This window comes from Pelodiscus sinensis, chromosome 5 (genome assembly GCF_052426305.1).
Source record: "Pelodiscus sinensis isolate ZL-2025 chromosome 5, ASM5242630v1, whole genome shotgun sequence".
NCBI classification, from domain to species: domain Eukaryota; kingdom Metazoa; phylum Chordata; order Testudines; family Trionychidae; genus Pelodiscus; species Pelodiscus sinensis.
The window spans coordinates 64,654,119-64,676,929 of NC_143056.1; the positions used below are offsets into that span (position 1 = coordinate 64,654,119).

The window sequence follows — 22,811 nt, forward strand, 5'->3', positions numbered from 1 at the left end:
AGGCTCCTAAATCACTCAAATGCTTTTGAAAAATTTATCCACATACTCATCTTACTTGTCTTACCTGGAACCTTCCTCCATCCAAATACAGAATTATGTGTAGTGCTTTAAATATCTGTTCATTCATAGAGCAATTCTGAGATTGGAACTGTATTTTTGGGAGAGCTAGTGGATATGTTTCTTTACTTGATTAAGCCCTGGACACTAGGTTGGTGAATTAGTCTATTTTAAAACATGTTTTACTGTTGAAAAAAATGTGATGTCACATTTAAATTAAAAATGTTCTCTTTGCCTCCGTTGGTCCCATTTATTTTCTCTTCCCCTTCCAGGAGCATGATCCTGAGCACCAGAACCTTAAAAAAGAAGTTTGTGGGATGGAGAAAGACACTGAAAAATCAGAAGGTAAGATTTGATATTTGAGCTTAACTGGAGTGCCTGCTCCCTATAAGTTTCTGAAAAATAACGTAGATATTGATGAAACCATGAGATGCCTTGAGAAGGTGATATGTCTAGAACTTTCATAAGGCAGTCTGAGACTCATTTAACCCCAGGTTTGGTACCTTTAAAGGATGTACCAAAGTAGTGTATTTGTAATTTTTAACACTTGATTAAGGTAATGTATTATTACAGTTTATTAATAAAATTATTTTCTAATGTTTTTATTCGGTCCCCTGATTTGCTTGGCAATGTGTCCAAATAGAGTGGGAAGCAAAATTGGTTAAATGTCTGATTAAAATCTACTGTTGCTCTAAAATTAAAATGGCAGTAGTTATGATGGCTTGGTTAGTGGTACAAGGCTTGTTGCACTGTAGACCTCTGTTTACAAATGACCATAAGATAGTTAAGGATTTTTTTTATTAGCACAGTTTTGTTACAGAAAGCTCAGATACCCGTGTTACTCTATCAAGCTTGTGGAGTCTTTTGTAGATTATTCCAACTAGTTATATGAGGCAGAGGAGTGCCTCCCCCATTGTACTTGGAACTGTTTTGCAGCAAACTCTTTTAATTCTCATTGAAAGGTTAAGATTGATTTTTTTTCAGTCCATAATATAAAACTGAATTTGGGACTTCCAGTCCAGAAAGAAATAGATTAAATAATTCGGCTGGAATAATGTCTTGCATTTGTTATCTTTCAACTCAGTGTGTCCCATAGAATGCTACAAGCTTTAAAAATGTCATACAGATTAGAGGGAACACATCTTCCACCACTGTATAAGCCTTGTTTGAGGTGAACTGTGGTAACTATTTGCCGTATCTAGCAACATTCTGCAGTTAAGGATGAGAAGTGGAAATATTTGAAAATGCTGGTGGATAGACAAAAATTAATTACCAGATTTAAACTTGGCCTGATAAATCTCCTTACCATTTGCAAAAAGTGCCTTTGAATCACTAATGACAATGAAAGGTCAAGCCTCTGTTTTGTGTCTCCTACAAATGACAGCACTATTAATAGCACAGTGCTCCCTCATGCCATTGTGGGACATTGGTTCTTTTCTGACTCAAAGGAAAAGTGCCATCCACTGAATCACCAACACCACTCTCTGGTGCATGTTGGTGTTCCTTGGAGTTCTTGCCTCTCTGTACAGAACTGACCTAGCCTTGTTAAGCTTGTGAGATGTGGTGGGATTGCAATACAAGGTGGTGTTGCTGCATGAAATGAACCATAAAGAGGTTGGAACAGTTAGTTCTCCACTGATGTTTTATTTTTATTGGTTTTTGTTTTACTGTGAAGTGAGGACTGGTACTCCGAGCTATTATTTGACTTCTTTTTCCCTGCTGCTAATACAAGGGTGGAGGTGGGGAGAATAAAACTATATTGAATGTCCAGGTATTAAAAATTCCATAGTATTGCAGAAACCTGTTTCAATTCTTCCTCAGAGAAAAGCTGGTGGTCTTCCCGTAGTGAGGGGGAATCCTCCTCCACCTCCTATGTTCATCACACCACTCCAGGTGGGCCATCCAAACTTATCGAGATTATCTCTGACTGCAACTGGGAGGAGGATCGCAATAAGATCTTAAGCATCCTATCACAACACATCAACAGTAACATGCCACATTCCCTCAAAGTGGGTAGCTTCATTATTGAATTGGCTTCAGAGCACAAGTCCCAGGATGAGAAGAACCCTCCCATCTATTCCTCCAGAGTGAAAATCTCAATGCCTTCCTGCCAGGACAAGGGTGAGACGCCTGAGATGCCTGTCTTGGAGACTCCTGATAGTGCAGTATCATCACGCAAAATATCAGAACACATAAAGTTCTTGCGGGCAGATAACTTGGACAAACTACATGAGAAGTTGCAGGGGGGAAAAGGCTTGCCTTTTTATACAGGGCTTTCTCCTGCAGGAAAGCTGGTCGCCTACAAACGCAAAGCTAATTTGAGCCCCTCAGGCTTGATTCAGGTGGGTCACTCTCTGCCTTTACTGTGAAGATTAGATTCCATTTACTCCAGTGTTCCTGACCACCTCCATGGGGCAAGAATTTAGACTGCCTGGTCTTTTGCCTATCAAATACTATGAAAGTCTATCTGAGAGATGTTGTGGGTCAGCAGTAATGTTCTGTAGGCTGATTGGAAGTCTGAAGCATAGTCATTTAGATTGTCCTGTTGCTTGTTTTGGGAGTTGAGTAGTCAAAGTACAAAAAGCTTTTATCAGGCTCTTTCTGATACTGTATTTGCAAAACTTACCACAGATGCATTTGGCTCTGTCTTTTCTCAATGGGTGCCCAGGGCCACAGAAGAAACCCACTTAGAGATGCACACTGGGGAAGATCTTTAAAAGGAGACTGAACAAATATAATTGCTTTGTGCGGTAACTTGTCATCCTTATCTATCTGCTTGTGCCTTCAGACCAGGTTCTTGATCATGAAGTGATGTCATAGTCCTCAATCTGTAATCAGTTGGTTTCTTGGAAATCGTTGATATCACAGATTCAGCATTACGAATTAATTGTGGACTCTAGTAGAGAGTGATAAACTATGAAGGCAAGTGAAGTCTCTTGTTAAGTACAGATATCTTAGAGAAAGCAGCGAGAACATTTTAGGAAAAGCATATGAATGGAAAAAACTATTTGCATAAAGTTTTACAAATACAGTGCCTGCATAAGGAGAAACTGGACAAATACATACTTTTTTAATTGATTAAATAATTCACCAACAAAAACCAAGATTTTCTAGAGTGACTAGTGATCTTGGATGCCTCCATTTTTGATGCACCTTTAAGTAGGCCTGATTTTCAGAAGGTGAATGTTCTTCTCTCTGAAAATTAGTCCCCTTTAATGTATCTCAGGTTGGGCATTGGAAATAACCAGTGCATTTTTTTGAAAGTATTAGCTGTAGTCAGTAGGGCCTCTTCAAGTTTTATTTTGGAAGCTTAGAGGATGCTGTTAACATAATGAAAATTAAAATAGTTTTAATAGAGCCAGAAAATAAACAATAAAAAGACACAGGTAGGAGTTTGAAAAAGTGCAGTGACCATAGATATGTAGTCCATTCTTGAAGATGTTCTACTCCATCTGTGTCTCAAACAACCGCTCTTGTTTGTCCTTCCTTTTCACTCCTGTGCAATGGGAGAGAGAAGTTGAGTTGAAGCTAAACCATGTTCAAATAGAACCAAGTAGTGTAATACATCCTGTCACAATATCAAATAATAGCAAGAGTAATAGTGAAAAATATTGCCAAAGTAAATTGTTTTGCAGTCTCTTTTTAAAGACTTATCCCAACGTGCATAGCACACTCAAGTTTTTTTTTTCTTCTGTGTCTCTGGACAGCCACCAAAGGTAATTAGATTAGTTATTGTGATACATTTAAAGCTTCATCCTCACCACATTGTGAATATCCGTCTTTAGTCAGGACTGAGACATAAACCAAAGTACAGGAAAGTGCAGCTTTACTCTCCTTCATTTCAGTATCTTTAGACTCTATGGTTCTTTGTGAATATCCTTCCTCCTAGAGTCTTGAGTGTCATCTAAAATCTATGGGTTTTATAGTAATGTGAAATAATTGCTTGGCGTTATCCTAAGCAGAAAGTAGATTAATAACATCCTCTCTGAATTGCAATGTTACTCTGAAAAAAACGTCTAGAAATACCATGGAATGAAACACCTTGTCCAAAGGTGGTAAGTTAGCAAGGTTTTTTTTTCTTCTTCACAGAATTTCCCTTTTCCACTTCTTTCAGGTTAATGGTAAAAGTTATCCTCAGGCCAAACTCCTTTTGGGACTGATGGGGGCATTACATCCAGCCAATCGGCTAGCTGCTTATATCACAGGCAGGCTGCGACCCACAGTACTTGATCTCTCAACCCTCAGTACCGTGATCTCCAAGGTAGCATCCAATGCTAAGGCAGCTGCTTCCGGGATACCATCAGTCCAGGTTCCCACTACATCAACTCCCAAAACTACATCTTCCATCAGCACTACTTCAACCCCCACTGTGACGGCTCTGAAAGCTCATGTCCCAGCACAGAGACAGATAGGTAGGTTGGAACTTACTTACTGTATTTTAAATTACCTGAAGCATAAAATGGAGAATGAGTGTACAGCATTGCTGTCGATTTCTGTCCAACAGCTCTCACTGTCTTTGGCTCCTACAGTTGCCTACCTAAACTGCCTCTGCAATAAATAACCTTTTAACCTAAACCACTAAATTTTATATTAGGTTAGAATTATGTTCCCAAAGGTTGAAAATGTGCTGCAATAGTATTGATTAAATAAAAAAAAAGTCAGGTCAAAGGAGATTGGATGGAAAAGCACTAATTAAGTGATTAAAGTTGGATTTTTGTTCTCACTGGGTGTTCTGATTTGAACCTTCTTTGTCATCAGCCTTTATTGGTGAAAATGTCTTTATATAAAGGGGTTAAAAGAATTAGGATGGGCCTAGTCTGTGGTTCTTCACTTGTATTTTCATTTTTCTAATGTTGGTATTACACTTGAACCTCACCTGTCAGGTCATTGTGAGGTATGAAAATAGCAAAGACATATGAAAAGACACCATGAAAAGCAGGTTGTTCAACATCTGGATTAAGAGAACCACATGTGAGTAGTCATATCACACTGGTCTCTGATCTCATTGTGTTTCACAAGCTAAGCAAGGTTCTAGTCAGTTCTTGCATGGGAGACCTTCCCAAGTGTAAACAAAAGGTTCTTCCTAGTAGTGTACCAATGGGTGCTCCACTGTAGGTGTGCTTGCTTCCCTGTGTTGCTGATCAGATAACTGGCAGCAGTATCTGTTAGTCCCATTCACGCAGTCTTTCCTCATGTCCTGCCATGAGGCTAACAAGTGCACATGGGCTAACTTTCCCCCAGTTCCTTTTCAACTGCTAGAGATGGAATCTTTTAGTGACCATTAGCTTCTTACCATTTCTGTAGTTAATCTCCCCAGTCTTAGTTGTATTTTCTGCTCTTAATTTTTTCTTCCTGAACAACTGCCCCCTCTTTCATTGGGGACCCTTCCTCCAACAGGAGTTAGCTTGATTCAGTAGGCTTCAGGAAGTGCCGCTTCTGTAAAGAGGCCATCCTTGTAACAGATAAACACTCCCGGTGCATGCGCTGTCTCCGGAAGGCCACATCCCACAAATGTGTGGTGTCTGCCAGCAATTCAGACTCTTGTCTTGGACAGGAAGTCAGTACAAAAGATCATCTTCATGGAGGCAGCCTTCCAATTTCCCTTCTTCCCTCTCTCCCCTGACCCTTTTTGAGAGTCACGTGGCAGAAGTGAGTCTTCCTCACAGCCCTCAACTTCAAAGGACTGAGTATCAAAGAAAACCTGTCTTGTAATTCATCAAAAAATAGTGGGAAGTCCCCAGAGTGAGCTCCAGTGGCACATTAGATATTTTTGGCACTTGTCTGCACCAAGATAATTTCAGCCTATCTTGGCTCACAAAGCCTGTAACAGCAGGTATTGGTAACACACTTAAGGCACAGACATTGGGTCAGTGGTATCAATAAACAAAGGTAGGAGCCAGCATTCCAGTAAGAAGACACTGCCAGTACACATTGTGCTATTGGCTTTATCATCAATTTCCCATATAGCGCCAATGTGGTCAGTACGAGCAGAATCCCAGATTACATTGGGACCCCTAGCAACATCAGGTTGGTCAGCGTCACTGGAATTCTGGCACTCAGGATCTGTGGGACACCTCCTCTGCTTGACACAGTGACCTTGGCACTAAGTCGTCTCATCATGGAATCTTCTCTGCTATCCTGCCATACGTTTCTGCTTTCTCTAGTGTGGACTCCGACAGCGAGTCAAAGAAGGTCATTTCTCAGTATTTCTCTCATGCTCTCTATGAAGCCTACTGTGAATAGGTCCCCTGAGCATACCCTCACATGACCCCATCTACAGCTTTGATGTGTCAACCATGGGCACCACCACCAGGCTCTATTCTACCTCTACAGTAGCTGTACTGGGATCCTTAGGATGCACATCATCCCCATGCTTCTCTGGTTTCCAGCTTTACCCATGAACCCCCAAGATATTCCCCCTCAGCCAGGGCATTCAGAACCTCAGAAGTTGCAGAGGAGATTGTGGAAGAACAGGGGGGGCAGTAATGAAGCAGACATGACTGCAAAGACCAACATACCTCCCTCCTCCTTAGATGAGGCAGTATTATTAGCCAATGATTTCTAGCATTTTCCAGGACTTGGAAAAAAGTTGGAGGAAATTAGTTGGCATACTTATATGCGTCCTCTGAAAATAAAATAAAACAAAACAACCCGTCCCATCTGGACACTGCGAAAAAATGGACATATCCTGATTTTGGTGATGCCTACATGGAAGTGGGCTGATGAAAATATTATGTCCTGGTTAGGAACGTGGAATTCCTCATCTCTCACCTTACTCCCAGCTCCATCATCATGGACACTGTAAACTGTAGGGGCCATTAACACCAAATGAGGTTCATTTTCTGTGACGGGGTTGGAAATGCTTGGACCTCTTCGGGAGGAAAACCTAATCCTCAGACCTCCTACAGTTCTAAATTGCTTATTATCAAGGCTTAATGGTGAAAAGACTGTCAGCTGTTCAAAACTAAGCAGCTTCATTGATCAGCTTCCTGAGTCACAGCATAACCAGTTCAAAGCTCTCATCTGGGAGGGACATCTAGAAGCCAAAACAGCGCTACATTCTGCCCTCAATGCAGCCAACGCAGTGGGCTGGTGCATAACCACTGCTGTGGAGATGCATCATGGTTACACCTTTCAGGCTTCTCTAAACTGGTGCAATCGACTGTTGAAGATGTTCCCTTTGAAGGCACCCAGCTCTTCCTGGAGAAGAGAGGCTTCTCTATTCATCCCTATACAAATTCTAGGACCACTCTGCTCATTAGGAATCTACGCACCTGGACAAAAGAGAAAATTTAGTCTGCAGCCTCAGCACAAACCATGTACCTCCCAATACACAAGTTAGTGCTATTACATACTCAGAGGAAGAAAATAGAAGTTCCCTACGCAAGCCATCTGGTCCACAGCCTTCCATGTCACAATCCTACATCTTCAAACAGCAGTTTTGATGTGTTGGTCAAGGCATTGACAGATCAATTACCCCAATTGCTGCAACTAACCAACATTTCCTACTTATTTGTCTCATCTTGTAACGTTCTGAAGTATCTGGAAATGTGTTACATGAGACCAGTAGGTCCTGCAAATTGTTTGCAGTGGGTAGTCCATCCACTCCTCATCCCCTTTCAAAACACCCTTCCCTGCCCTTCTTCAGGGAATCTTCACATGAGAGTTAACTGTTTCTTTCTTATAGTTAGGAGACAGAATCAGTGCCCACACATCTACAAGGCAAAGGATTTTACTCACTATTTTCTTATATCCAAGAGGAAGGAAGGCTGGAAACCCATACTAGACCTCAGAGCACTCAAAAATATGTCAAAGCTCAAAAATTCAAGATGATTAACATTATTCCAAGCTTGGATCAGGGAGACTAGTTTTCCAGTCCTCAACCTTCAGAACACCTACATGCATATTGCAATCCTACCATCCCACCAATTGTTCCTCAGATTTACCTTCGGACAAAACCACTACCATTACACAGTACTTCCCATTTGGGTTATAATTAGCTTTGAGTTTTAGTAGTGTCCATGTACGTGTGGTCTCAAAGGATCATGATGTGCCCTTCTTTGGATGATTGTCTCCTCACAGTCCAGTCCTCCAAGAGTCTTGAATAACCAAATCCAGAATAGACTTTTTCACAGAATTGGGCTTGTCCAGAAATGGACCTTCAATTCCAGTACAATGCCTGTAATTCATAGGCACCTGCCTGACATGTTACAGGCCAGAGCACTCTTACCTCAACACAGATTCTTCTCTTTGGCCCTGCTTATAAAAATCATTCAAAACAGTCCAGAAGCATTAGCAAATAACATTGCCTGCAAGTTTTGGGGCATATGGCAAACAAGCACAGCAGTAATACCATATGCCAGGCTTTATATGTGATGATCAGAGACAGACTAGACAAACTCCTGTCCCTACCCACCAAGAATAAAAACTCCTTGGACTCGTGGAAAGACCTAGGAAATGTTTGCAAAGAGATCCCCTTTTCACAAACCTCATCCCCAATCATGTCATCATTTCTCACCACCAGTACATCCCTCATAAAATGGAATGTGCATTTAAACATCACAACACAAGGCATATATGTGGAAATATTCCTTCACATCAGCCTCCTTGAGCACAGAATGATCAGGAATTCCTGCATGCATTTCCTTCCTCTGAGCAAGGTATCACACGTGACAGTCCTAATAGAGAATGCAATGTGCATGTACAGTATAAATCAACCGGGGGAAGCCAGATCACTTTCCTTGTGGGGAGAAGCAGTGAGAGCATAACATTACATTATCAGAGGCATACTTTAGGAGCGCGCACACAACTTGATAGCGAACAGTCTCAGATGCAAGTTCCCACACAATAGTGAATGGGAGATTAAACTCAGCAATACTCTACAGCCTATTCAGATTGTGATGAACACCCACCCTATGCCTGTTTGCCACTCACCTGAACAGAGCAATGTCCATGTTACTGTTCCAGAGTAGGAATAGGTCAACGCCATCTGGCTGATGCTCTCCTTCCCTGAGACAGAAATTTTTCTACGCTTTTCCTCTGTTTCCCCTGCCACCAAAGCCCTATTAAACTTGGTGTTGAAAGGCCTAACTAGATGTCCCTTGAACCTTTAGTCACCTGTTCACGTACATACTTTTCTTTGAAAATAGCTTTCCTAATAGCAGTCACCTTGGCTAGGAGAAGAGGAGAAATGACAACTCTGATGGCACATTCCCCCTATACAGTATTCTTTTTGGACAAGGTTAAACTCAAGCCTAATCCAAAATTCATCCCTAAGGTTACCTAGTTCCACATGAACCAGTTGATTCACTTTCTAATTTTTTCCCCAAACCGCACCATGACAACAGGGAAGCTACATTACACACAGTAAATGTCAGAAAAGCCTTTGTCTAGGCTAGGATGAAAGCTTTCAGGAAGTCTCATAAGCTTTTCCTGTGTTGTGGAAAGATCCCAGGGCTCACAATATCAGCCTAGAGACTCTTCAAATATGTCTGAAACTGTATTTGACAAAGTTATTTGGTTCACAGTGGGGCGCCTCTGTATATTATCCACACATACTCCATGAGGTCAATCTCCTTGTGCATCACAGACATTCTTGAAGAATGTATCTTGGAAATGCGTAGAACAGAGAGATGGGCATTGGTCCATACCTTCACAGAACGCTATGTCATCACTGGGAATTCCCGTCTCTGATGCCATCGCGGCTCCATAATATTGCCTTTTATAACTGACCTGACTCCAAGGCCCTAGCCTTCAAAAAGGGATATTGCTTAGGAGTCATCTACAGTGGAGCACACACAGGCACAGTACTTGAAGAAGTTATTCATCTTGTGCAATAATAATGGTGTTGTTGAGATATGTGTCTCTCTGGGTGCTCCACAAACCACCCTGCTCCCCTCTATTTAAGAGTTCTTGTCTGTGTCTCGGTGGTAGAGAAGGAACAGAGGAGGGTTAGCATCGGTGTGCTGTCGAGTCTAGTGGCTGGAAACAAGAAGAGAGAGTGCGTGTATGGGCCTAATGGATACTGTTACTGAAGTTTTCCGTTCAGCAGCACAGGGATGCAAGCACATGTTCAGTGGAGAACCCACAGTGACCCGCATCTCAAAGAACTGTTATCACTGCACAAGGTGAGTAATTGCTTCTTCCGAAAGAATGTGGCACTCTTCTGAGTTGGTTCTGAAATCTAACCACAGCATGGCATGAAGGGAGACTGTGTTATATAAGAAGTGCTATCTTTTGGGTAAGATGTGAAATCGAAACACCTGACGCTTTGGTCATTAGCAATTCCAAGAAGCTTTTGGCAGGAGAAGAGGGTGTTAATTTGCATACTGGCAAAATTCTGATTTGTGGTTAGTTGCGTTCTTCCTACCTAAATACCCCCTGCAGTGTAAACTGGATTTGCTGTTTTTGCCTTCCTGTAGTAAACCTATGCATTGTATTTTTATGCTGTTTTGACGAGGTGGATGTGTTACAGTAGTGTGTGAAATAATTTTTGAGGTATCTAATGTGTAAAAACTGTTTTGGCATTCTTTTGGACTAAAGATGCTATATACATATAAGATTATGATTTTTTTTTAAGAGGCTTGCCTCATGGTAATGTTCTGTGCTGTCACACTAGATGTTCAGATTCTCTTCCTTAGTTGATCAAGGTCTGGTGTGCTATGAATTCAGCATTTGAGCCCCGGAGAGCAAGGAATAGAGGAGCCTTTCAATATTGACTCTGTCTGCTTGCTTGAAAATTGTGTCAAAGGGGAGTCCCATCCAGTCTTCAGCTAGAAGGGTAGTGATTGCAATATGAAGGGTGTGACAAACCCTACTCCCCAATTTAGATTTAAGTGGCTGGCATAACAAGTGAATTCAGTGGTAAGGTGATGGAGACCCAAGAAGCAGTGAAAGGAGGAAGACATCACACAGAGGCTTGTATGGGAAGAATTTAAGAATTAGAAAATCCCTTATGAGCCTATTATTTCACTCTGTTCCTTTTTTCATGTGTTGAAATTGTAATTCTCTAATTGTAGTGTCACAATAAAGATCAAAATGTCATAGAGCCTGATTCTTTTGCATGGATAGGAAGAAATGCAGCAGAAAATTGTAAATCTTCACTAAAACATAAATTTTGAATAATGTAAAGCCTGTTCATGACTACAATAAAGTGAATGGCCATGTTTTTAAATGTTTCAGTTTACATACAGGGTGCTCTTTAACAACAGCGGGGCCTTAATTTTTTGCTAAATTGACTACTGGAGCACCTCAAACAGGGCAAAGAAGGAACCTGTTGAGATTTTGACCTGCAAGTTTTTATTTGCAGCTGCTCGACCCTCATCTGGTGGTGTTTTCACACAGTTTGTGATGAGTAAAGTTGGAGCTCTGCAGCAGAAGATTCCTGGAGTTAGCACACCCCAGCCCCTGACAGGGCCACAGAAGTTCAATGTCAGGCCTACGCCAATAATGGTCAACACTCCAGTGGTTCCCTCAAGGCCATCTCCAGTTTACTGCACTGTCTCACCTCCTGTCACTGCAGCTGCCATCACCTCTCCAGTTACTTTAGAAAGTGTTACCACTGTGATATCATCTACTGTGACCACTACTGGCCATACAAGAGCTAATGAATCTACCCACTCTCCTCCTGGCATTGCCATTGCAGGTGCTCCTGGAACATCTGAAGCCAGCACCTGTTCTGCTGTCTCACCCATTACCCCTACAGCTACTGTGAACATAACAAAAGCAACTGGAATGGCTACACCAGTAGCAACCATATCATTCCCTAAATCTGTAGTAACTACACCAGCCACTAATCATCCAGTTCCTACCACCTCCTCATCTCCAGTTGTGGTGACAACAACTGCAGTCACTTCCATGGCAACCACTCCAACCTCATCTGTTGGTTCTATTCCTGTTATACTCTCTGGAGTTAATACAAGTCCTTCACTGAATCCAAGACCAGGTAAGGCACAGGCACTACTGGCTAATTGTTACTGGAAACACTGGTTTCATCAGAGTTGGTGTAAGAACTAAACAGTTGCAGACTGTCAGAGAATAGTGGGACAAGGCAGCTCAGCAGATCCATAATGGGGTATGGAGCCTTTACCTCTTAAGTTTCTGTTTTGAACTCCTGTCAGCTGTTAGTAAACAGAAAATGTAGCCATGTGTTTGTTCACTGGGGTAATATGAAACGAATTGGTGGCTTCAGTCCGTTTCCTACCTGATAAATGTCATATCACAAAACTGTCAGTAAAGCAGTTGTATCTGATTATACCAAGACTGCCAATGAGCATATGAAAGGCCAAGAAATAGGCACAGAAGCAGATAATTACTCCCTCATTCTATATTCTTCCATGTGATTGAAGAGATAATTGGCAAAGTGGAGAAGACCATATTGCCCTGGTCCATGCTATATATGTTTGTGGATAAATGGAAGATGTTGAAATTACATGTTATACAGTAGCTTTTAGAGGGATATTGTTAGATGAAAATGACACTTCTGTCTGAAAACATCTCGGTTTTACTTACACAATTGGCCTTTTTTTAGTATATCTGATTTGTTTCTGTCTAAGGAGTATTATGAATCACATTTCTTACTAACTTTTCAGAAGATGGCACTTCTCAGACTACAACTGCAAGCCCCCAGGATCTGTCTTCTGGAACAGAGAAGCGTGTGGGATCTCGATTACTGCTGATTCCAGTGCATCAAGGCTCTCCTGCTTTACGACCTCTCCACAATGTGCAGCTTGCTCAAGGACATAGGATGATCCTGCAGCCTCTCAGAAGCCCTGGTGGAGTAAACCTATTTAGACATCCCAACGGACAGATCATCCAGCTTGTTCCACTACATCAGCTCCGAGCAGCTGGCACCCAATCCAACATTCAGCCCGTAATGTTCCGTAATCCAGGTACCAAAGGTCTTGGCCATTCTTTTCTGATTTTTTGTATATTGTTCGGACTAATCTTATAGCAGATGAGTTTTCCTTTGTGACAGTTGAAAATGAAAGTAAAAGTAAATGCACAGGATTAATAGAGGATTCCAAGACTATTTGTGTTCTGAGACATAATCACGCTGCCAAGAAAAAAATGTCCACATTGTGTCTTCCTTGTGTCAGTTGGAAGAGTAAAGTGTAATCATTTAGACGTGATGTGATGTAGGATGAAATAGTACTTGTCTTAAATTAAAGATGTCAGTACTTTCTTTACCTAAAATGTAGGAATTTTTTGTTTTTGTAGGTAGTGATTTTTCTATCTGGCATATAAAAGGGTGAATGTACTATCTCAGGCTACATCTAGACTACATGTCTCCGTCGACGGAGCCATGTAAAATAGTTTATTCGGCATAGTCAAAGAAGCAGGGATTTAAATAATCCCCGCTTCATTAAAATAAAAATGGCCACCATGCTGTGCCGATGATCAGCTGATCCGGCACAGCATGGCAGTCTAGACGCGGTGCAGTAGACACAGGCTTGGCGGCCATTTTTATTTTAATGAAGCGGGGATTATTTAAATCACTGCTTCTTTGACTATGCCGAATAAACTATTTTACATGGCTCCGTCGACGGAGACATGTAGTCTAGACGTAGCCTCAGTGTTTTAAGGATATCAGATTTTGTTTTGCTGGGGAAAACATTACATTTTTTTACATTTTGAAGACGAGAAAGGGTACAAATTTTAAAAAGTTAGTGTTCCAAAATGAAACGACATTTAGAATTTCAGTTTTGACATTTTCTGACAAAATTTGCAAAGGAAAGTAAGTTTATTTTGAATTGGTTTTTATCAAAACTTTTTCTGATCACGTCTAAACAACTTTTTCAGCACATTGATGAAACTTGTGCAATAACTAACAAAATTTAGAAGAGAGCCCTTTGTAGATATCTTACAGTATCATACTTTTTATGCAGCAGTAGGTATTATATTGAGATTTTGTGATGATGTACCTAATCATAATTCTTGGAAGAAGGTTGTCTGTTTAACTTTATGTAACATCACGTGCTAGAATTAGGAATGATTTTAGGAAATAAGAGATTAAGTATTTTCTCTCTCTCATAGGCTCTGTTGTAGGAATCAGATTGCCTGGGCCTTCTAAGCCTCTTGAGATACCTGTATCACCTCCCTCTTCCACTTCCGTTACTTCGGTTTCCCCTGTCAAAAACCCAGCAGTACAAACGGTTGGATCCAGGTCTGCACCTACAGTTAATTTGGTCACTCAAGCATCATCCATCCTACCATCAGTACCCAGTTTTGTGTCGCAAGCAGGCACCTTGACTTTGAGGATCTCTCCTCCAGGAGCAAACAGCATTGCAGGTCAGACAGGCTCTGAATCTAAGATTATGTATAGCTCAGGTGGTCAAGCACCTAATACTGCCGGTCTCGTACCCCTTCAGTCTGGAAGTTTTGCCTTGCTTCAACTGCCAGGACACAAGTCGGTCCCAAACTCTATTCTTCACCATGTTGCATCCCTCCAGATAAAGAAAGATTCCCAGGATGCAAGTCAAAAGGATAAGTCTGTTCCTGCTAAGCAGCAAGAACATGAGAGGGCTTCACCTTCAGAAGATGTGGAGGTCATGGAGTCAGAGGTCACAGTGTCAGATAGCAAACAAGAGGAAAACGAGTTGCCAGCAAATCAGTCAAATAGTAGTGATGAGTCTGCAGCTGATGCAGCCATATCTGACAGAAACTCCACTGCCTCAGAGATGGCTGAGAAGGATTCAGAGATTCTGGAGGATTACTCTGATGACATTACCAACTTTCAGCATGATGTTTCTGCAGATGTTATATCATCAGACCACTCGTACATCAGTGAGAAGCCCATCGGTGATAAAAACAAAGTGATCGCTGAAAAGAAAGAGGACTCTGTACATTCTGAAAAAGTATTGGAGAATGTTTCAGTTAATTCAGGGACTATTTCAGAATTACTAGATCCAGCCATAGTTGCTCCTGCAAATACTGCATATCGAGAGAGTTCCAGGGAGCAGGAAGAGACTGCACTGTTAAAAAGCCATGTGGAGAAGCATACTAGCCCTGTACAAGCAGTGTGTCCAGATATGGAACAGGAGGGAAATGCACAACTACAGAAAAAAGGGAAAGAGAAGGTGAATGATAAACAGTCACAGAATCCACAGGAGAAGAAAGAGATTTATGCACAACAAGAAGGGACTCAATCACTTGAGAACCAAAAAGAGCTCCAGGAGAGCATTGCACAGTTAGAAGTCAAAAGGAAGGAATGTGAGAACTCTACAGAGACTGAGAACAGAATGGAAGAACAGGAAAATAAATCGGAGATCATTTATACCAAGGAGCATGGCAGTAATTCAGGAGAGGTGCATGTGGGAAGTACAGATGAGTGTAAAGGAAATGTAGATATCCAGAAAAAACTTAAAATTCCTAACCAAGAACAAGGCATCACTGGTTTTCAGAAAGCAAGTGAAAAGGCTACGGACAGCTCAGTTCATACCAATAGTTCTTGGAACACAATGTCTAGTAAGACAACTGGTTTAGACAACAAAAGTAATACTGAGAGAGGGAATAAAGTTGAGAAATCTGCTAAAGGTTATTTCCTGACTCCAGAGCAGAGAGCACAAGAACCCAAACACCACAAAAAGGGTTATACTCCTACTGTTGATATTACCATGGATGATGTAGAAGAGGAGGAGGAAGACGATGAAGAGGAAAAAACTGATGATTCTGCTGATGAGATGTTGGATGGAGCTTCTGATTTCCAGAGTGAAGAGGAAGTGGATGTGGAAAAATTGGTGAGCCTCTAACTCTGTTTAAAATTAAATTTCTCTGATTTTTTTGAAAGACTTAAATGGTTTAATATACTATTCATGTGTCCAGGCACAGTGAAAACCTAGAATGCTCACTGTTAGTTAATGCACTGATCTTTTGTTACTTCAGAAAATTTGGATATTGGTCTCACGTGAGAATATTTTTGGTTTCATTTTAGCTATGCGTACTCCTGACACAACTTGTCACTGTTCGTAGCATTTCTTCTTTTTGAGAAATTCATAGGATATGAAACAGTGATATCTGTTTCACATATAAGGACTGAGATGAATTGTCACAGCTCTGATACTAACATTGCTCTACCAAATTCACAGTCCATTTTGATCACTTTTATGGCTAGACGGTAAAGAGATTCAAAGCATCCCACGAAACTAGGTGACCGGGCAACAAAGTAGAAAATGAATTTTAATTTGATAAGTGCAAAATAATGCATATTGAAAAACATAATCCCAACTATATGTACAAAACAATGAGGACTACATTAGCTATGACTCCGAGAGAGAGATCTTGGTGTCATTGTGGATAATTCTCTGAAAACATACACTCAAAGTACAGCAGCAGCAGTCAAAACATGCAAATAGGATGTTAGGAATAATTAAAAAGTGGATAGATATGAAGACTGAGAATATTTTATTACCTTTGTATAAATTCATTGTACGTTCACGTCTTGAATACTGTGTATAGATGTGGTTGCCTCACCTCAAAAGAGATGATGTTGGCATTGGAAAAATTTCAGAAAAGGGCAACAAAAATAATTAGGGGGTTGGAATGGCTGCCATATGAAGAGAGATTAAAAAGATTAGGACTTTTCATTTTAGAAAAGAGGAGACTAAGGGGAGAGCTATAATAGACGTCTATAAAATCTTGACTGGTGTGGAGAAAGTGAATAAGGAAAAGTTATTTACTTGTTCACATAACACAGGAACTAGGAGTAACCAAATTAATAGGTAGCAGGTTTCAAACAAAACAAATTCTTCATACAATGTACAGTCAACCTGTGGAACTCCTTGCCAGAGGATGTTGTGAAAGAACTTTACAGGGTTCAAAAAAGAGCTGGATAAATTCATGGAGGTTAGGTCCATCACTGCTTATCCCAGATGAATAGGAATGGAGTCTCTAGCCTCTGTTTGTCAGAAGCTGGGAATGAGTAACATGGGAGGGATCACTTGATGATTACCTGTTCTGTTTACTCCCTCTGTGACTTCAGGCATTGGCCGCTATCAGAAGACGTGTTACTAGTTTAGATGAACATTTGGTCTGACCCAGTATGACTGTTCTTTTGTTTTATATGATCCTAAACCAAATACTCTCCCTGTGAAGTAGTGCTCCATATTCCATTATAATGTTCCTGAGAAGGTCTTACAAATGCATTATATACAGTAACAACATCCATTATAGGTGTTGATATAGCTTATTGTCCTGTTGGTCTTCCGTACTGCTGTTTTGCACTGGAACGTGTTGATTTTGCTGATTTGCCAATAGTCTCCTCAGTTAAGAATAGAGGATTTTCCTAATTGCTTAACCGAATGGGTGTTCCATTTGACACATGTTGCCTAGATTGGTTATTTGCTCTGTCACCTAAACTATCCAGATTCATTAGTATTTTTAATTTTTTTGTCCTTTCTCATTTTGCCTCCCAAGTTTAGTTTATTGTACGAATCTGGAGATTTTGTTTTCAGCTTTCATTCAAATTACTTGCATATATATTAAAATAGCCTTAAAACCAAACCTTGACATTTTCCTTCTGACATGTACTGATACACGAAGTAGGTATATGGAGGTATATTGCACGTCTGAGATTATCCCGATTGTCGCTTTTGCCATTTCTACATCTTTTGGCTAATAATTGTTCCTGCAGTTATGAATCTCAGGGGATGGTCATGGAGAAAATAGTCTTCTGGCTAGAATTCATTGGAGAGGTGGTTATGTAGACATAGAGGAAATGAAAGTTCTTCTTCGAGTGGTCCCCGTGGGTGCTCCACTCAAGGTGTCGGGTCCCGACCCGGCGCCTCTCGTCGGAGATTTCCAGAGCCGTAGCCGGGCCGGACCACGCATGCCTGAGAGCAGCGCGCGGCGTTCGCGCCTTTGCAGCGTCTCGCGGTCCGACCCCCCCTCATCGGTTCCTCTCAACCGCCTGTGGTTGCTGGCGGAGCGCCATTTATCTCCTCAGAGAAAATCCATTCTTAAAAAAAAAAAAAAAAAATTATTATGGACAGTTTAAAATCTAGTACCTATAGTTAGTAGGTCTATTGTTCATTTTCTTAAAAAAAAAGTTTTAGTTTACTTGTATATAGTTAAGTTTTTAACATCATGCCCGGCTCACCCGGGTTTAAACAGTGTGCGCAATGTTAAGGAAGCGATACCGGCGTCTGACGGGCATGCGACCTGTATCAGGTGCCTAGGAGAATCGCATGTACCACAGAAATGCACCCATTGTGCGAAATTGACAACCAGAGCACACAGGGAGAGAGACATGAGATTGAAACTCCTGCTGTGCGATAAGGCTTTACAGCCTTCTAATGACCAGGTGTCAGAACCTCCCGCAGGGCAGAAAAGGAGATCGCGATCGCCCACGGTGATGGGGTCAAAGAGAAAGAGAGTATCTCTTCCAGCCACTTGATTGTCCTGGATCAGTCAGGGACACAAGCCGGGTACTTCCGGAGTGATGGGGCACCAAGAAACGCCACATCGGGCACTGTCGGTGATGCCCGCACCTCCGAGCCCGGCGTCATCGGCACTGGCTCTGAACGCCTCTAGGCGTTCGGCTTACCGAGTGCAATCGGCACCTCCAGAGAGGTGCTTGAACCGGGACCGACTGCGCAGCCGCAGACTACAGCGGCACCGCAAGCGGCGCCGATGGATCATAACAAGCCAGCACCGCAGCCGGCGCTGGAGTGAGCAATGAGTGACGTACCCAAGGAGGAGCATGAGCGGGCCCGACAGCAGGGCGTCCTGCAGCGCACCAAGTCGGCACTGGGAAATAACTCGCGCTCAACAGCCTCGGCGGACAGGGAGCTGCCCACGGCTCCACATGCGAGCCTGGCTCAGCGGCATGATACCACAGGCACAGGACAGAGGGTCAATCCCCTCCCCTCTCTCCCCGTTCTTTACTATTAGAAGGGAGGGACGCTGCCCCTGTATCTAAGGTCCCTACGAAGGCTGCTAGGAAGTCAATGCCAAGACACTCCATTTCACCATCACCGAAATTTTCCCCTGAACCTTCGCTTTCACCGTGTCATTCAGCGGGGGTCAGAGATTACTCCACGTCTCGCGGTCAGGCAATGCGCTCTCTGCGATGGAGATCAAGGTCTCGTCACTCTGGCCATTGCGACCGGTATCCCTATTATCATCGGGGATCATCATATCGGTCTCGCTCACCTAGCTACTCTCCTCCAAGATCTTATCACAGGAGGTATGCTTGCAGATACTCCTCGCGACGATCATCCCTGGAGCACATTAATTATAGGAGTCACCGTTCATCCTATGAACACGGTAGATCTCAGTCCCGTTCCCATCTGTGCTGCTGTCAAGCCCCTTGTGCATCACAACAATCACCTCCAATCCAGGAGTGTCAGAGTGCGAGACCTCTGCCGGAGACCCCCTCAGCCCCAGCTCACCTGTCGGAGCCCGAGGAAGGACAAATTTCGGATACGGACGATCGCCCGCATACTGTATCTCCAGAAGATATTTCGTCATCCTCCCCAGACGATGCTGTGTTTGCAGGAGATTCTTCTTCTCCTGACGACACAAAGGAATTTCAGGATCTTTTTAGAAGGGTGGCCCAGTCTCAGGACGTCCAGTCTCAGATGTCCAGACGAAACAATTCAAACTCTGGAGAAATTTACATCCTAAACAACAATCTAAGGTCGCTCTCCCTATTGATGAGGCAATCCTCCAGTCAGCAGCAGAAATTTGGCATACCCCGGCTTCGACAGCTCCAACTTCGAAACCGGCAGAAAAAAGTTATTTTGTGTCATCTAAAGACTCAGAATTCCTCTTTACCCACCCTCAGCCAAACTCCTTGGTCATTGATGCAGCTCTCCAAAGGGCTAAGAATCCACAGCTGAAAAATGTAGGGGCAGATAAGGAGGCAAAAAAATTGGATATATTTGGCCGTTAAGTATACTCATCGGCCACGTTGCTTCTTCGCATCGCGAATTATGCAGCCCTGTTGGCGAACCATAGTTTGGATAATATCGCGAAGCTTACAGAGCTGGCCCAAAGATCATCGGACGCCGATAAAGAGCTGTTAAGAACGATCCTCAAGGAAGGCTATGCGTGTTCAAAAGCTAATTTCCAGATAGCTATGGATGTGGCGGACACAGCGGCTTGAGGAGTAGCAACAGCAGTGTCTATGAGACACTCGTCCTGGCTCGCCACAGCGGCGGTACCCAAGGAGCTACACTCCAAGGTTGAGGACCTCCCGTTTGACAGGGTAAAATTATTTGCAGAGAAGACCGACGAGGTACTTCATACTGGCAAAGATTCAAGAACAACACTACATACGCTGGGAATGTATGTACCACCATTCCACCGTCGTCGTCGCTATTTCCCGTATCAAAGACGGTACGATTACCAGCCTCGGAGACAACAATCGCCCGTTCAACCAGTCCCAACCTAGACAGCGGCCTCAGCAAAGGCGCCCACCACCGCCTAGAGTGTTGGGCACGTTCGCCTCAAAACAGCAAGTTTGACTCCTTTATCGAGGGCAAGCAAATTCTGCCAATCGTTGTTGCGCACCCAAGTCCCAATTTCCACCATCACTTACAACCCTACTATCACCAATGGATCAAAATAACATCGGACAAATGGGTACTGGAAGTCATAAAGGTCGGCTTCACCATTCCCTTCACTTCACTTCCCTTCCCTTCCCCCCACCACCCCACCTTTTCCGTCCCTTTTCAGGGACCCATCTCACGAAAACCTCCTGCAACAGGAAGCTCATCGTCTCCTCACCATCGGAGCGATAGAGAGGGTCCCAGATCAGTTCGAGGGAAGAGGGTTTTATTCGAGATACAGGTAGTCCCCGGGTTATGTACAAGAGATAGGGACTGTAGGTTTGTTCTTAAGTTGAATTTGTATGTAAGTCGGAACTAGTACATATCGTAGGGGAAACTCTAGCCAAACATTTCTCCAGAGCTCAGTTTTATTCTCCCACACCTCACTTCCCTCAATCCTTTATTCTCAAGCTGAGGTGTCTGCTGAGAAAAGCCGCTCCGCGTCTCCGTGGTCTGCTGGGGGGGGGGGCGCTAGCGTCGCGTCTCCCTAGTCTGCTGGGGGGAAGCAGCTAGTGCGGGGTTGCCTCACCCCGTTTGTAAGTAGGGATCCGATGTAAGTCGGATCCATGTAACACGGGGACTGCCTGTACTTCCTAACAGAAAAGAAAACGGGGGGCTGGAGACCCATTCTCAACCTATGCCGCCTAAATTGTTATCTCCGCAGGCAGCGCTTCAAAATGGTGACCCTGAGTTCCATAATCCCGTCCCTCGATTACAATTGGTTCGCTGCCCTCGATTTACACGATGCGTACTTTCACATTGCAATACATCTCGCTCACAGACGTTTTCTGCGATTTGTGATAAGCCACGATCATTTTCAGTATCAGGTTCTGCCGTTTGGTCTTGCTTCAGCACCGAGAGCTTTCTGGAAAACCCTGGCTGTCGTAGCAGCTCATCTGCGTCGGCTACAGGTGATAATATACCCGTACCTGGACGATTGCTTAATAAAAGGCTCCACGGAGCAAGAGGCATCACAGATGGTGGCAATGGTGGAACGAACATTCGAATCCCTCGGTCTCCTCCTGAACAAGCAAAAATCAACACTTACTCCGACGCAAACCATAAAGTTTATAGGGGCAAACCTCGATTCTCGCACGGTGAGGGCATACTTACCTCAGGAAAGGTTTCAAGCGATCAAAGACCTAGTTACCATACTCAATGGGAATGTGAGTGTCTCGGTTCACAATTGCCTTCATTTCCTGGGTCACATGGCAGCTGCCACCATTGTAGTTCCTTATGCGCAGCTTCACCTGAGGAACCTCTCAACACTGGCTGTCCACGGTTTATGTTCCCGTGAAGCACGACATTCACAAGGCAGTATGGCTACCTTCACATGTTCAACGATCTCTGCGTTGGTGGACAAAAGCGCAAAATCTTCTGCCGGGAGTTCCATTCCACCGACAACAACCATCGGTACAGATAACGTCAGATGCCTCACTCATCAGCTGGGGTGCCCACATGGGCAACGAATGAACCCAAGAAATGGTCACTCAGCGAGAGGCGCCTTCACATCAATCGATTGGAGCTCCGGGCAATTTTCTATGCATGCAAACATTTTCTCCCGCATATCAAAGGTCTTATAGTAAGGATACTGACAGACAATGTAGCAGCGATGTATTATGTGAACAGGCAGGGAGGAGCACGATCACGCTCCCTATGCGCCGAAGCAGTGCGGTGTTGGAATTGGTGCATACAGAACAACGTAACCATAATAGCATTGAACTTACCTGGCACCGCCAATGTAATTGCGGATTCCCTCAGCAGACGTTTTCCCATGGACCACAAGTGGGAAATAAGGGCAGATGTAGTTCGTGCGATATTTCGCAAATGGGGTATGCCCCTCATAGATCTTTTCGCAACGTCCAACAACAAGAAGTGTCGCCTATATTGCTCCAGAGCAGGGCTCGGCAAGGGCTCCCTCAGCGATGCGCTTCTGGTCAGATGGAAGAAGGCACTTCTGTATGCTTTTCCCCCCACGGCCCTCATCTCCAGAACACTGGAAAAAATCAGAGCAGAAGCGGCAACTGTCATTTTGCTAGCACCAGCCTGTCCCAGGCAAGCCTGGTATCCATTTTTACACAAAATGTCGATACAGCCACCATATCCCCTTCTTCTCCACCAAGATCTTCTTTCTCAGGAGCAAGGCTCGCTGTTACACCCCAGACTCCAGACATTACATCTGACAGCGTGGCTCCTGAGTGGCTA

At 43.2% G+C, this 22,811-nt stretch overlaps 1 protein-coding gene across 13 annotated transcripts in view; it reads left to right on the forward strand.

The window, feature by feature from the left end:
• Positions 1-22,811, forward strand: part of LOC102449777 (MAX gene-associated protein) — a 256,194-nt gene that overhangs the window by 202,416 nt on the left and 30,967 nt on the right. For 7 of the 13 annotated variants that reach the window (XM_089778501.1, XM_089778503.1, XM_089778502.1 and 4 more), the window contains 6 exons: positions 330-402; positions 1,879-2,399; positions 4,172-4,469; positions 11,366-12,001; positions 12,648-12,947; positions 14,092-15,794. In XM_089778501.1, the coding sequence (XP_089634627.1) occupies positions 330-402; positions 1,879-2,399; positions 4,172-4,469; positions 11,366-12,001; positions 12,648-12,947; positions 14,092-15,794 (3,531 nt within the window). The remainder of the gene's footprint in view (positions 1-329; positions 403-1,878; positions 2,400-4,171; positions 4,470-11,365; positions 12,002-12,647; positions 12,948-14,091; positions 15,795-22,811) is intronic. The other 6 variants (XM_089778504.1, XM_089778506.1, XM_089778507.1 and 3 more) reach the window with 6 other exon arrangements.